The 15065-nt window shown below is 40.0% G+C and overlaps 1 protein-coding gene across 2 annotated transcripts in view; it reads left to right on the top strand.

Annotated features, from left to right (window-relative positions):
* HSD17B4 (hydroxysteroid 17-beta dehydrogenase 4) overlaps window positions 1-6218 on the top strand; it is a 115912-nt gene extending 109694 nt beyond the window's left edge. For both annotated transcript variants that reach the window (XM_067568589.1, XM_067568588.1), the window contains 2 exons: window positions 3803-3930; window positions 5809-6218. In XM_067568589.1, the coding sequence (XP_067424690.1) occupies window positions 3803-3930; window positions 5809-5898 (218 nt within the window). In that variant the 3' untranslated portion in view covers window positions 5899-6218. The remainder of the gene's footprint in view (window positions 1-3802; window positions 3931-5808) is intronic.
* The last annotated feature ends 8847 nt before the right edge of the window (window positions 6219-15065 follow it).

The raw sequence follows: 15065 nt of genomic DNA, 5'->3' as shown, positions 1-15065 counted from the left end.
CTGTGATGGTCATTGGAGCTTCTTGCCTTCTTTCGTTGACGTGCATTTCTCTAGTAGTAGAGAGTTATTGAACCTGTAAATAGTAGATTAGAATTTGTTAACTTAGTTTGTAGTTAGATAAGCTTTATTTGCCTTCCCCTTGCCCCATTTTGCCCCAGGACTGGGGCATGCCAAGGATTTAAACCATGCAGGACCTGCCACAAACCTATGCCAAAGAGTGATCCCTACGAATCTTGTCTGAAGTGCCTAGGAGAAACCCATCAGGCTGACCAGTGCAAGATCTGCAGCTTATCGACCGAACAGAGACAAATTAGACAAGGTGGTTTCACTTTCCCCTCGGAAGTGAATTCCCCCATCGAATCCCTCTAGTGGTGGCTCAGCATTCAGTTGGTATCTGAGGGTGTTCCCTTTTCCAGACCCCTGCTGCTGTTGTCTCTGGTCATGGACGCATCCAAGTTGGGATGGGGAGCACATCTAGGGACCCTCAGGACTCAAGGCCTTTGGTCTCTGGCAGAGCTGTTGCTCCACATCAACGTCAGGAAGCTGAGAGGGGTTTGCCTAGCGTGCCAAACCTACCAGCCCTGCCTAGAAGGCAGATGTATATCAGTCATGATGGACAATACGACAACGGTGTTTTATCTAAACAGACAGGGTGGAGCACATTCCTGTCCCCTGTGCCAAAAACTCCTCAAACTGTGGGACTGCTGCATTGCTCACTCCATACATTTGGAGACATCTTACTTTCTGGAATCCCAGAATAAGCTAGTGGACCATCTCAGCAGATCCTTTTGCAACCACAAGTGGTCTGTTCACCCGGATATACTGAACAACATCTTCCAGCAGTGGGGAGTTTCTCAAATTGATCTGTTTGTGACTCGACTCAACAGGAAGTGTCAGCAGTTTTGTTCCTTCCTCAACCACAGCCCGGGTTCAATCACAGATACGGTCCTCCTTCTGTGGCAGCACCACCTGCTTTATATGTTCCTCCCCTTTTCCTCTCTTCACAAGGTCCTACTCCAGATCGGAAGGGAAAGGGCATCTGTCATGCTGATTGCCCCAGCCTGGCCCCGGCCGCATTGGTATATATTGTGGTAGCCCCAATTGCCTTGCTATTGTTGCCAGACCTAATCACACAGGACGATGGCCACCTGCAACATCCCAGCCTCGAGGCTCTCCACCTCTCGGCGTGAAAACTTTATGGTTGAACCCCATGGAGTCTGCATGCTCTGGACCAGTCAAGGAGGTCCTCCTCAGCATCAGGAAGCCATCTACCAGGGCTACATACTTGGCCAAGTGGAAGAGGTTTTCCATTTGGACAACAAAAAATGGCACTCCTCCAATGCAAAGCATTGCAGCCCTTCTTCTTGGACTATCTACTGCACTTGAAACATCTAGGGCTGGCAGTATCATCCATAAGGGTCCACCTGGTGACGATTCCTGCATTCCATCCAGGAGTCTTTGCTGATCCAATGGTGACCCATTTTCTTAAGGACCTGGATGGACTCTACCCTCAGGTTTGCCATCCAATATCAGCATGGGACCTTAACCTGGCACTCACCAGATTAATAGGACCTCCATTTGAGCCCTTAGTGACATGTTCACTCCTTTACCTCTCGTGGAACATGGCATTCCTTGTGGCAATTCCCTCAGCCAGAAGGGTGTCTGAGCTCAAGGCTTTGACCTCCAACCGTCTGTACATGGTGTTTTACAAAGACAAAGTTCAGTTGTGATCCCACCCAGCTTTCCTTCCTAAGGTGGTATCCCAGTTTCATACGAACCAGGACATCATCTTCCCCACCTTCTTCCCAGAGTTGCATGCCCATAACAGGGAACGAAGCCTCCATTCCGTAAATGTCAGGAGGGTGCTAGCTTTCTATGTAGAAAAAACTAGACTTTTCATAAGTCAAATCAACTCTTCATCGCTATAGCGGATAGGATGAAGGGTGTCCCAGTATGGTCCCAGAGGATCTCATTGTGGATCACCTCCTATATCAGGACTTGCTATGACCTGGCTAAGGTGCCAGCCCCGGCACTAACAATACACTCCAGGAGGGCACAGGTTTCCTCGGCAACTTTCTTGGCGCCAGTCCCTACACAGAAAATTTGCAGGTCTGCAACTTGGTCATCGATCCATACTTTCACCTTGCATAATGGTATTACTCAGCAGGCCAGGGATGATGCAGCTTTTAGCAGAGTTTGTGCATCAGCCAGCGATTCTGTGAGCTCTGCTCCTCCTGTGATCAGCCTGGGAATCACCTAATTGGAATCGACATGAACAAGCACTCGAAGAAGAAAAAACAATTACCTACTTTTTGTAACTGTTGTTCTTCGAGATGGGTTGCTCATGTCCATTCCAAGACCCACCCGCCTTTTCCCCTCTGTCTGAGCCTTCCAGCAAGAAGGAACTGAGAAGGCGTCGGGTCAGCAGGGCCCTATATACAGCACCATGGAGGCGCCCCTCCCGGGGGTGACTGCATTGACTCAATGGGTACGCCTTCCAACGACTGTGCATGCGGCACACAGACACCTACTTGGAATGGACATGAGCAACACATCTCGAAGAACAACAGATACGAAAGGTAGTAACTGTCTATTTTTTAACAAAATGTAGTTTGAAATAAAGACCCATCATAATTTAATTGCTACAGTCTTATGCCTGAGAGTTTTTAATACTAATTTTAGCACACACCTAACACAGTTTTTTCATTGTAAGATAATTTTATGGGACCTGCATGCCATTTTAGTTTCCTTTATAATCTCAATTATTCTGTTTGGTAAAAAAAATAGATTTCTCAAAAGGCAGGTAACACAAAAGATAGACCCAGACATAGGCGTGTAATAGTAATTAATCATTTTTATTAAAAAATTAGAATGATAGAAATCAACATGGCACAGATTAAATGGATTAAAACTTTACTAACTGATATGTCTCAAAATGGAAACAGGAAATCATCATTCAGCCTGTGTGTGTGTGTGTGTGTGTGTGTGTGTGTGTGTGTTTTTGGGGTTTTTTTGTTTTCAGTGCGGTCCCTTGGGGTTGGTTCTTAGCCGTACCCTATTTATCATTTTTATCAATGACCTGCAATTATATATAAAACATCATTGATAAATTTTGCATATGAAAAAAAATTGAGGGAGTGGTAAACAATGAAGAGAACAGGTTGCTGATTCAGAGCAATCTGGATCACTTGGTAAACTGAGCGCAAACTGGAATAGTGTCCAGTTCTGGTGTCCACAATTCAAGAAGGATTTAGATAAACTGGAAAGGGTTTGGAGAAGAGCTAGGAAAGTGCTTAAAGGATTAGAAAACAAGACTTACAGCAATAGACTCAAAGAGCTCAATCTGTTTAGCTTAACAAAGAGAACATCAATGGGTAACTTGATCACTGTCTATAAGTACCAACCTGCGGAGCAAATATTTGATAATGGGCTCTTCAGTCTAGCAGAGAAAGGTATAACATGATCCAATGGCTGGAAATTGAAGTTAGACAAATTCAGACTGGAAATGAGGTGTAAATTAACCATTGGAACAATTTACCAAGGGTTGTGATGAAGTCTCCAGTACTGGCTATTTTTAAATCAAGATTGGATTTTCTTTTTCTGAAAAGATACACTATAGTTCAAAAATAATTATTTTGTGGAGGTTCTGTGTCCTGTGTTATAAAGGAGGTCAGACTAGATGATTACAGTGGTTTCTTTTGGTCTTGGAGTCTGTGAATCAATTACAATGTATGTCTCTTTCTACTGAAATATCTTTTTGTCTTCTTTTAAAAACAAAACTAACTTTACTTCCTTTCCTCAGCTGTTGACTTAAAGAATGGTTCTGGTGAAATGTATCAAGGGCCAGCACGGGGTTCTGCTGACACCACTCTCATCATTTCGGACCAAGACTTCATGGACGTGCTGCTAGGCAAGATTAATCCACAAAAGGTAAAAGCACTGTGAAGTAGATATGTTCACTTGCATGGTGAGATATTACTTGTTGAACTTGGAGACATTCTTACAGTAGAATAATTGCAATTGTTCATTTTATTTAATGTCCTACAAGACTGTCTTTTCTTCTCATCTGACTGAAATACTGAGTCTCCATGAAAGGTGTTGCTTAATAGTACAGTGCTCACCTCTAAAATGCCACACACTGGTGTATGAGATACTACACTCTCCTATTCTAACTGACGAGAAATCTCTCTCATATCACTGTGCAAATCTTAGCTGAGCAATTCATGTCAGCCTTGTGCATGTAATAATACTCTGACTCACAAGATTAATACCCCTTTTTGTGCATTAAGAATGTAGTAAAGAAAAAAAGACCCATTGCAGTTGTCATGGGCCTGTGGATTTCTGTTGCATTATAGGGAGACACAAATCTATTAAAATTAGGCATAAATCCTTCTAAATAAGGCAAATCACTTAGGGAAGGAGAAGATTAAAGAAAGGCACATAATATGGAGTCTGCATTTTTAGCATCTGCAAATGTTCCTCCCTAAGTGCTTAAAACGACTCTTGTTGTTAAAAATGCATGTTATACAAGTTAAAGTGTGTCAAATTTAACATAATTCAGTTTATAGTCTTAGTAAATGGAAATTATTAATTAGCTCATCAGCATAATATATTGACAGCTCCTCTTTGATCCCAGGCAGTGGTATTGAATTTGAGAAGGACTTTGAATTTAAAATTCAGAGTTAACAGTATTGACAACATTTTGTGTAATTCCTAAATAATGCATGAGCAGTAGGGGTATACAGTAAACATATTTTGTGACCTTTTGTATATAGCAGATACAAGAGCTAAAAAAAACAAGATAATGACAATCTCTGAATTTCTGTTATTCTAATGGTTAAAGTGATTGCATTTCATGCACAATATTTGCTGTTAAATATCAGCATCACTTGTGAGTCTGTAGAAAGATGGGGCTTTCCACCTGAAGACGCTCACAATACCAATTTACATTTACTGTCTCCCTCAGTTTCTTCTCTGAATTTATCTCCAAGTTAATGGGAATATGGAGGAGTGTATATTCCAGAACTTTGTTTGCTTTCATGTCACCTTCAAATTGTAAAAACCAAGATACTGCAGTATTAATTAAATAAACATGTTATTAAAAATGCCATAAAAATTGTGATCCACATTTAAGCTGGTATGAAGAGTCTCAAATCAGGAGCAGAATTAAAAATATGCAGTAGTGGAATTTCAGTTGAAACGTTGAAAGACCAATTATTGGGGTTGCACAAGTGTGTGCTCTACTGCATGTTGTAAATGTGTTAAGAAAAAATCAGCAAACAGACTTTTTGCCCATTTAAAAATGGAGACGCTGTCTGGCCCTATGTTAATGTGCTATAGGAATGTGAGTAGGGTTCAGTCATCTTTTGCCTGTCCTCCCCATCTGTAGCAGTAGGGTGATGTTGGCACTCACTGAGTTCAAGAGGGTCTGGTAAAATGGATGGGGATTATGCAGCTGCTAACTTCTGGCATTGGAGACTAGAGAAGTTCAGCTTTTACCAGCATGTTCCCCATGGTGCTGTGCTGCGGGTAAGCCTGGAGAAATGCCTGAACCACCTCCAGTTCTTTACTCACCACTACACTTCTCCGTCCCTGCACTTGGTGTTTGTAATTCTTGGTGTTATATACAGTGAGGTTTAAAATGTCTTTTGTTCATAGCTAATGGATGTTGCCTGATGAGGTTTTTCCTGTAAGCCTTGTCTAAAGTAAACCTCACTCTACTACTGCACTTCATTTTTTCAGATAGATCTTTGAAAAGTGGGCAAACAATTGAAGAAAATGATTTTTTCCTCCCTCTGTTTCCTATAGGCATTTTTTTCTGGTAAGCTAAAACTGAAGGGTAACATCATGCTGACCCAGAAGCTGGAGACGATTCTTAAAGACTATGCCAAACTCTGAACTGCTAGATGGCCTGTTTCAGTAGTCCCCGTAGAAGAACAGGAACAGCTGTCACTTCAAAAACAGAGCTTGAATCTTTATGCAAATTTCTTATTGTCTATGTTCTGATTCACTTTACTGGTAATGTTTCCTTGATCGTTGCAGGTGCAAAAACCTGATATGAATCTGTTTAACATTGTCTCTTTCTCTGTTCCTCAATAAAAGTAGGAAACATAATTTTCTCATATTGTAAGTTCATCTAAATAAAATTTCTGTAGTTCTTTCAAAAATACACGTATCAATTATAAATAAATTTAATAAAGAAAATTAAATAATTAAAACACTTTGATACCTCTTTCCTGCATCACTATTTTCCATGGTCTTTAATCCTTTCATACCATTTAGGCCTGATTTTTAAAATGCCTAAGAATCTGAAGGTTTTGGTTTTGGAATTGATGGATTGGTGTTTTTTTATGGCCTCCTCTAAACATCTTAAAGAAGATGTTAGCCAGAAATCAGTTTAGTTTATTACAGATAATCTGCATATCTTTCTGTAGACAAGAAAGAAGGCTCTTGGACTCTGCAGCACATCATCACATTCCTGGTTGTCTGCCATTTAGGGAAATTTACGATTAATTACAATTGTGCCAATTCAATGAAAATTTGCTGTGTCTTTTAATACAGGCTATTTATTACACTCATTAAGTGTTGTTCATGCTACAGGTTTGAAAGCTTTATAGTTGTGTTAAAGATAATGGAGTGTTTAAATATTCAGTGTTGGAAAAAGATTTATTTCAAGTCCCGAACCAGGAGGGGCTTTGCAAGAAAGAGTTGCTCTACTGTTTTAATATTTTCCTTGCAATATTTGAAAGATTGTTCCTTTTATTTACCTGCAGTGCAAGTCAGGCCAAGACTTGCAACTGTATAATAATCTTAACAGAGTTAAGGAAGATAGTGTATTCCTCTCAGTAGCTGCTCTTGCCATAAGAGGTAGAAACCAAGGGGTTAAGTGAGTTACCTTGTACCTCGTAGGGGCGTATGCTTCATATTTAAATAGTCTGCAATACATGCTTCTGTACAGTTACCTTCAATACCACTAATACCTGCTGCTACAAGAGCCTGTCATTGGGTGCAGGAAATGAGGACTCTGTATTTCATATTGATTTGGAATTTCTTTATATATCATTTGCTTTGTATCACTTCACAAACCAAAGTTAAATGTTTAGTCTTCTGTGCTCAATCTCTGACTCTGCAATGACTTTTGCTCAGCAGTTACAGGAATCTGCTGATTGCATCAGATCAAGCTACATAGTTATAATTAATGCTACATCAGTGAGAGAAGAAAGCAGTAAGCATCCATTCTATATGGAGAGCTTTTCAGTGGAAAAGCAATAGATTGCTGAAAACTCTGTCACACAACACCAAAGGCTTCACATTAATCAACCTCCCCTTCATGAAATCATTCTTTTGAGGACCAGCATAATGGCCGAACCAGAAGCAATTGCTATGTGAGAGAAATTCTTGCTCTCAGCTGAAAGATGGATATATTTCAGAATGGGATAGAGATGATTCTAGAAGAACAATCTGAAATTTCTATGGAGGTGCCTGATACAGCCCTTTGACTATCTTTTTTCCAAGTTAATCAATAAAGCAATATGAATAATAGGAAAATAGTTATCCTCTTTTCTTTGAATGAAGTACAGTAAAAAAGCAGTATAGAGGAAAGAGAATCAGTAGCAGAAAGAGAGCAGCAAGGATGGAGAAAGAAAGACTCAGCATATTCCATAACATAAATACATTAGGATGGGGATGAGGAGAAATCTGTGTTGGTCAATTTTATAGACAAACACATCCACAAATAAGAAATCTAATATGGGCAGAAAAAGAGAGAGTTTTCCTGATCCATGTTTCTAACCTGAGGGAGATGGTCTCAGCTAGTGTGTCACATTCAATCCAGTGTCACCAGTACTCTAGTCTGGGAACACCACATACACAATAAAATTGTGAATGTTGGCCAAACTGCCTGCTGTGTTTATAGGCTTTTCTTTTGTGTTACAATGGCATCATTGGATGCAAAGGAAAAGGATTTATTTCTGATTAGGCTGCAGCTTTAATTATACATTGATGGACCTTTTTCATTGCAAGAAAGAGGTGAAAAATTTGGATTCCCAGGGAGTATTTTTGCTACCCTATATACAATAGGTCTCTCTTGACTCACTGTGTGGGAAGTATTTTTTTTTTCCTTTCTTAATCCACAGTTACTACTGCAAGAAAGGATAGGAGCAGAAGAAGACTGGTGCATGGACCATGGTCAGATTGCTGAAGATACCTGAGACCGATTGACATTTTGTTTTACAAGGTCATTGTCTATTTAGCATTAGTTAAGCAACTTTGGATGAATTAGCATGATTTTCTAGGTGTTTGAAACTGAAAACTCTCATGTTAGATGGTGGCTGCTGGTGTAAAATGGTTTGTGTGTGGTGGTTAATTATACATGCTAATATTCTTTAGTGTCTATCCTAAGCACAGTTATGTAGTGTCCATAAGACAGTTCAGATTTGGATTTTTTTAAATGACATTGGCTTGAGCTAGACATAATGAGAGCAGCCTCTGCTCCACAGCAGCTCAGAAATGAAGAGCAGAGATAGTGCATGCAAGTCATTAAAAGTGCATTGGGATGTGGAAATCTGCACAGCTCTTAGCCAGTTTATGCTAATGCTGGTTCCCCCCTCCAACTTAGAATGTCAAATTCATTTTCATTTGAGTTTCTAAAATGATGCCCTCGTTTTGAATCCTTATTTTTCAAGGAGCATAAAACAATTGTGCTCACAAAGCATAATAAACTCTTTACAATGTGTATTTGTACCTTATCACTGGCATGTGATCTGTACTAAAAAGCACAAACAATCTCAAAAAACCTGTTAAAGCACATTTCAAAGGGGTTAATACCCAAAATTTCAAGTATCCCAGCACCAATTTAGGCGTATAATACAGAACTTTCAGCTAGCTTTCTTCTGTAAAGAGGACTGATCACGTTGTGACTTGAGAAAGGGCATCTCAAACAGGAAAGGTTTAAAACTAGGAAATAGCAGGAGTGCGGGTCCATCAACAGATGACACAATTAAATTTGTACTACATGAAGTAAAATCTGTCAGCTGCTTATATTTCCTCTGTGACACTCTCTCTAGATGTCTTACTATCGTTTCTTTATGTTGCATAGTACAAGTCACACTCAGAGAGACATTTAGAAGATCATTATTATACAGCATCTTTCTTAAAAAGATCTCGAACTACTTCAGAGATGCAGATAAAATAACCAGGTGATGTATCAAAGTACTGAGTACCAGTAATTATTGTACAACTAGTGATGCAAACACGTCACACAGAGATGAAAGAGTATACAAGAAAATGATAGGTAATGTACATAAATTTTGATGCTATTGATTGCAAAGGATGCTTCTTTAAATGTCTGCTATATGATGAACCCTTTGTGTAGAATGCTCAGTTGGTGTGTATTTAAACTGATAGGCACATGACACACATGGTATGATGATTTAATTTATTATTCCCATTTTACAGTGGGGGACACACAAGCTTCAAGGGATGTGATTTGGCTAAGTGGCATAGCCAGGAGAGGAGGCCAGAACTTAGCTCTGGATACTAGATAAGACTGCTGCCAGTCTCCCTGCCTGTCTTCTCTCACCTTCATTGGAATATCTGAGCAGCTCCTGAATATATAAGAATAAACAACTTTCCACCTTCTCAGCTGTAGAGGTAGTTTGATCAGTTTCCAAGATTTTTGCTTGCTCACTTGATTTTTCTCTGGGTATAGATTGTATAGTTTCTACAGTCACAAAGGACCACTGTGATTATCTAGTCATGTTTGTCAGCGATCTCTGAGTTTGAGGATGATTTTCTTCCATTAAAATGATAGCTGGTTATCACTGGTGGATCTGTGGGTGACTAATGAAATCTATCTGGGAGCCGCATACCTTGTCATAACCATGTCCCAATGAAAGGGGAGGATCTGGATTGTTAAGTCGGGCTGTAGCACGTTCTTTCCTCCTTTCCTGTTTCTCTGTTTCCTGTTCTCTCTGTTGGATCTCAAAATACTTGCCACAAAGTCCTGCAAAACAGAGGGCATACAACTTCCCTGGATTAATTCCTGTTTGAACTAGAGCATGTCTTTTAGAAAAACATCCAATCTTGATTTAAAGATTGCCAGCGATGGAGTCCATCACAAACGTTGGTAAACTATTCCAGTGGTTAATTTACACCTTATTTCCAGACTGAATTTGTCTAGCTTCAACTTCTAGCCATTGTTTCTTATTGTAGCTATTGGATATAGCCTTTTGTTGTGTTTATGAAGATCCTACGATAGAGGTGGAACTAAGTTGAAGAAATTAATTTTTCATTTAGCTTTTAAGGAGTGAGGTACACTCTTTGTGAGTGAATTCCATAGTGTAAATCAACCATCATCAAAAGTTCTGTCTCCTGCACTCATGAACCCCATCTAATGGTCAATAATTTAATTGTTCCAGTGCAGTGCTTGTGAGAGGAACTGCACAGAGGAGCAATCTAGGCAACTAAGGCGGTTCAATGGACAGTTTTCAGTATAGGGACAGAAACCTTGAACTGGTGTCTCTTCTCAGTGTGGGGAGAAATGCAGGGAGAGAAACTCCATGGTAATCTCTTCATAGTGACTTGCATTGCTAAGCAGATGGGCTACTACGTTTTGTACTCGATGAGCTTTTTCTTGACTCCTAGATTTGAACCCCATAATCATGAATGTATGTATGAAATTTGCTGTGCCCTAGAGTACAGGTTGCAAAGTTCTAGCCAGCCAGAAATAGAAATAAGGCTATTTGCTGTCATGGCTATTTAAGAAGGCCATAGCATTAAGGAGTCCAAAGGCTGCAGACCAATTTAACAATCTGAACAGATGCCCTCTATTGTGGGGCATATTATAGTGGAGTCAAGTGCTTTTAACTGTTCCTTTCTTCTTAGCAGCAATACTACAGTTTTATCTGGATTCAGCTATATCCATATGCTGATTTCAACTAGTCATTGAGAAAGCTGAAATATGCCAACTAGTGTGTCCTTTTTTATACATTATTCAGTGAATAGATGGAAAATAGCAGAATAAGTATACTGTCAGACATACTAAAGAGGCCATCTAATGTTGATGAGTGAAAAGGATGTCCTTACAACACTCTTTACATAACCTTTTCCCCAGCTAAATAATTGCCAGATATAATTAAGGCTGAAGCTCTAACAATACGGCACAGCTTCTTTTTACAAGAGGACTTAATGGCAAACACAGCAGGGTCTCTCTTACATTAACAAACTCTCCTTAATATCAGTTTTGGGGAAACAATGTCTCCTGTGCATAACAATGTCTGTTATGCAACACATATATGCCGGCACATAGCCATACCCAGCTACATTCAAAAGTAGATGTTTTTCAGTGGCCTGAGGTATACTATCTATATTAAAATTCACAGGGGACTAAAATGCTTCCCGTGGATGTTTTTAAGACAATCAAGGGGTAACCTACCTGGATAAATACTAAGCTCTTTAGAAGGTAGGGAGACACAGAGGTAAGGAATAGCTGGTATAGTCAGATGTGGGCATTCCGTAGGCTATGTATTTTATGTAGAACGTACTGTTTGCATCATTGTATAAACCCCCAAATGTGTATTATGTTTGTTATTTGTATTATCATAGCACTTAAGAGCCCCAGTCATGGTCTGCAACCCTGTTGTGTTACGTGCTATACAATACAGAACAAAAACAGCCCCTGACTCAGTCTAAGTATATGACAAGAGACCAGAGAGATACAGACAAATGGGGTTATATACAAGGGAACAATAAGACAATATTGGTCAGCATTATAGACAATGGTCTCTGCACATCAGCCACCTAACCACTGTCAAGGTTTTTTGTTTTGTTTTGTTTTTAAGGATTACTGCAGAGCAGAGGTTTAAGGAGGGATCTGGAGGATGAGTAGGTTTTGTGGATGTTTACAAGGAGCTTCTCCAAATATGAGGGACAGCATGGGAGAAAGTATAAAAGTGCTTATTTGAAAACTTAACAAGTGGGCAATGGAGGCTGGCATCATGGGCTGTTTAAGTAGTTATTTTGGGCTAAATTATCAAATTAACTTCAGAGTTTAAACAGCATAAGTAATTGGATTCCCCACACGGCTCTTAATAAACATACAGTGTATATAGTCAGAACTCCTTTCCTGGGGTTCAGCTTTATTGACAGCTGAAATAAAACCCTCACATAAAGCCTCATTTTTAGCTTTCTTCCTAGCTTGGTTTGTTCCTAGGTTCTGCAGGCAAAACTTTCTGTCCCATTCACTAGTTCCCATTGTCCCTGAGAGAGACAGCTCCTCCTTTTATATTCTGATTGAGGCTTACCGGATCCTCCTGGTAGTATGACTCAGCAGTAAATCTCCTGTACTTTCATGCTGTGTAGATGCACCCAATAACCAAATGCCCCCACAGAAAAGCCCTGTATCCCTATATAGGTTCCTAGAGTCTGCTACAGTGTTACCTGAAGGAAAACCCTTATTGTGATATCAAAGGGAGCTGTACATCATTACATTTCTGAGGGCAGAACTTGGCTGTTTAACTTCTGTATCCCCCTCAATTTTCCTTCATTTTTACTTTATGTGTATCATTTGCCCTGCTATTTCTGAAAGTAATATTTTGACACATCAAATGTAAAACTATGGTGATACCCATATTTGGCCTTTTCCCCTATGTGACAATGAAGGTGATCCCTCCTAGAGGTTTTTGTTAGCTATTAAGGTTATCAGTCTTATGACTTTGTTAAAGACAACCATCTATCTTAAAGAAGAGACATTCAGGCTTACCCCTTGGACACAGGATTGTTTTGTTCTTGTTCACATAGGTTCCAATGCTGGTGAGGAAAATGATTCTCTTATTCTTTCATTCAGAAAAAATATTACTTTGTGGTGAGATGTGTCATGTTTCACATCTTTCTGTTCACTCTTTCATCCGGGCTGGCTTTTTACATCCCTTCCAGGCATTCAGCATGCACATCTACCAGTGTCTTGTAGCATCCATCTAGGGAAGGAGGGGGATATATTACAGCTAGTCTCCTTCAGCAGGTTTTTCCCTCCAAGGCAGTTTCTCTGCTGATCACTTTCTTCTTTGCTAGTCCTATGTGGCAGTGCCCTGAAGTGCACCGCCCTCTTGTCCACTAGCTATGAAACATTTCAATTTTCTTTTGACTAGTACTGCTGAAATTTCCATAATATAAGTGAAACAGGTTTGAAAAATCATGCCTATTGCAAACTTTTTCATGATGAACTGGCAACCACCAGTGAGTGTGATTGGTTTGCTTAAGTGGATGTGAGATTTCCTGTTTGGTTATTTATGGTATTGTAAAGTATGTAAATGGGAAGGTGATGTATAGGCAAAAGCATAAATTATTGCATACTGCTCAAGGTATGTATGTATAGCTGCTTAATGTACTTGTTTCTTTTAAATCCAGGACTGGGGTGGGGAGAAGGCAGGAACACAGAAGTAATCCTATAAATAATGATCTAACATGGGCTGTAGATAATGTAGTTGTTTCTCTTTAAGGAGTACTTGGATCAATGCTAAACATGTCAGATTAAAATCTGCATACTCTCCAGCCTGAGCCTTTGACATTTTATTTTGGCTTTTCCTGCCTCTTGCATCGTGGTCTTATTTCTGGCTTGCAATTCATTTCACTTTCCAGAAAACAAATAGAAATTTTGCAGATCGGCATCCTCTTTTCACTTTTTAAATGACCCGTAAATAAAACATGGGAATGGATGTGAAATGAGAAGACACCCAGGCAGGATTTTCTGTTGCACTAACCTCCGATTGGCCCTGTGCTGATTGTTATGCCTTCAGGTCACTGGAATTGTTCTTAATTAGGTTATTCCAGAGCATTTCACTACACCTACCAGCTATCATCAGGAGTTAGCAATAACTGCACTTTAGATGTTGGCAAGTGCTTTCAGAGTCAGAACTGCTTTAAAATTAATGAGGTAAAGAATGAGAGACAGGTAACCCACACCAATTTGAAAAGTGTATATAAATTTAAACCCCTCTGTCCTGTCACCCCCTTCCAAAATCTACCCAACACACATACCTTGCTCTCCTTTTCTCAGATTCCTTTATACCCCAATCCATAATACCATCATTCCTGTAGAAAAATACAAAAAAAGCCATCTGTCAGTCAAGACTCTTAAACTAAATCCAATTAAGGCCACTTTAATTCTGAAAGAGATTGTGCACACAGGGGTTTAATGCAGTTTAATTAATCCACTTTAAATTCACACCTTTAGTTAATTCGGATTAATTTTCCTGTTGCTGTGTAGACAAGACAAGAGCACTTAAAGTCTCAATGACCTAATTTTAGAAGTGTTGATTTTTAAGTAAGGGATTGTTTTTCAAAAAAGTCTGAAATAGCATCCCTTGGAGGAGCTGAATATTACTTAAATATACCTAATTCTCTCTGTAAAATGGTGGCCAACACCAGAGTGCCTCTTCATGGCTAAAGGCCACATTGCAGGCACCCTGCCCCGTTAGGTCCCCTCTGGCAGGCTCCTTAAGCACATCACACAATCTCAGTTGTAACTATCAGCACCCCCCATCCAGGACTGGTTTAATAACAGACAAGGTTCAAACCATCCTGAGAGTCCCCAGAGTAAAGTCCATAGCAATGACTCAGCCCTGGTTCTTTGTCCCACACAGAGCTCTTCCTCTGTCCCAGTCTGTTCCACACAAAGCCACCAGTCTCGGTTCTTTCTGGCTTCCTTCTCCTGTCAGTGTCTCCCCTGTTTTCAGGGAGAAGGCAGTCTATGTACTGTCCCCCATCCCTTTTAATTGGCTCAGTGAGGGTCACCTGCCCTGAAAGAGGGGCTCTGGGCCTGGTCTGCTCACAGAGACCCAGTACCTTGACATCCCTCCCCACAATTCAACTTCTTGTTGAGTTAATAAGGCCCTATACAGAGAAGGGGTAAGTGCTGGCGAAACAATCTTTTCTGATCATGATCTTGGGAAGGGTAAGAGGAAGGTATGGAACACCATTCAGTCTCTACATTCTAGCAATGGCCTTTGCTCCTACTTCTTCAGCAGCCACATTCCTTCTCCCTGACTCTCAGTATATACTAGGCACAC

Source organism: Emydura macquarii, unplaced genomic scaffold (assembly GCF_026122565.2).
Source record: "Emydura macquarii macquarii isolate MOO-44397 ecotype Brisbane River unplaced genomic scaffold, CSIRO-AGI_Emac_v2 contig_2897, whole genome shotgun sequence".
In the NCBI taxonomy this organism is placed as follows: Eukaryota; Metazoa; Chordata; order Testudines; family Chelidae; genus Emydura; species Emydura macquarii.
The sequence above is the reverse complement of the archived record's forward strand: the minus strand, read 5'-3'. Positions and strand labels throughout refer to the sequence as shown.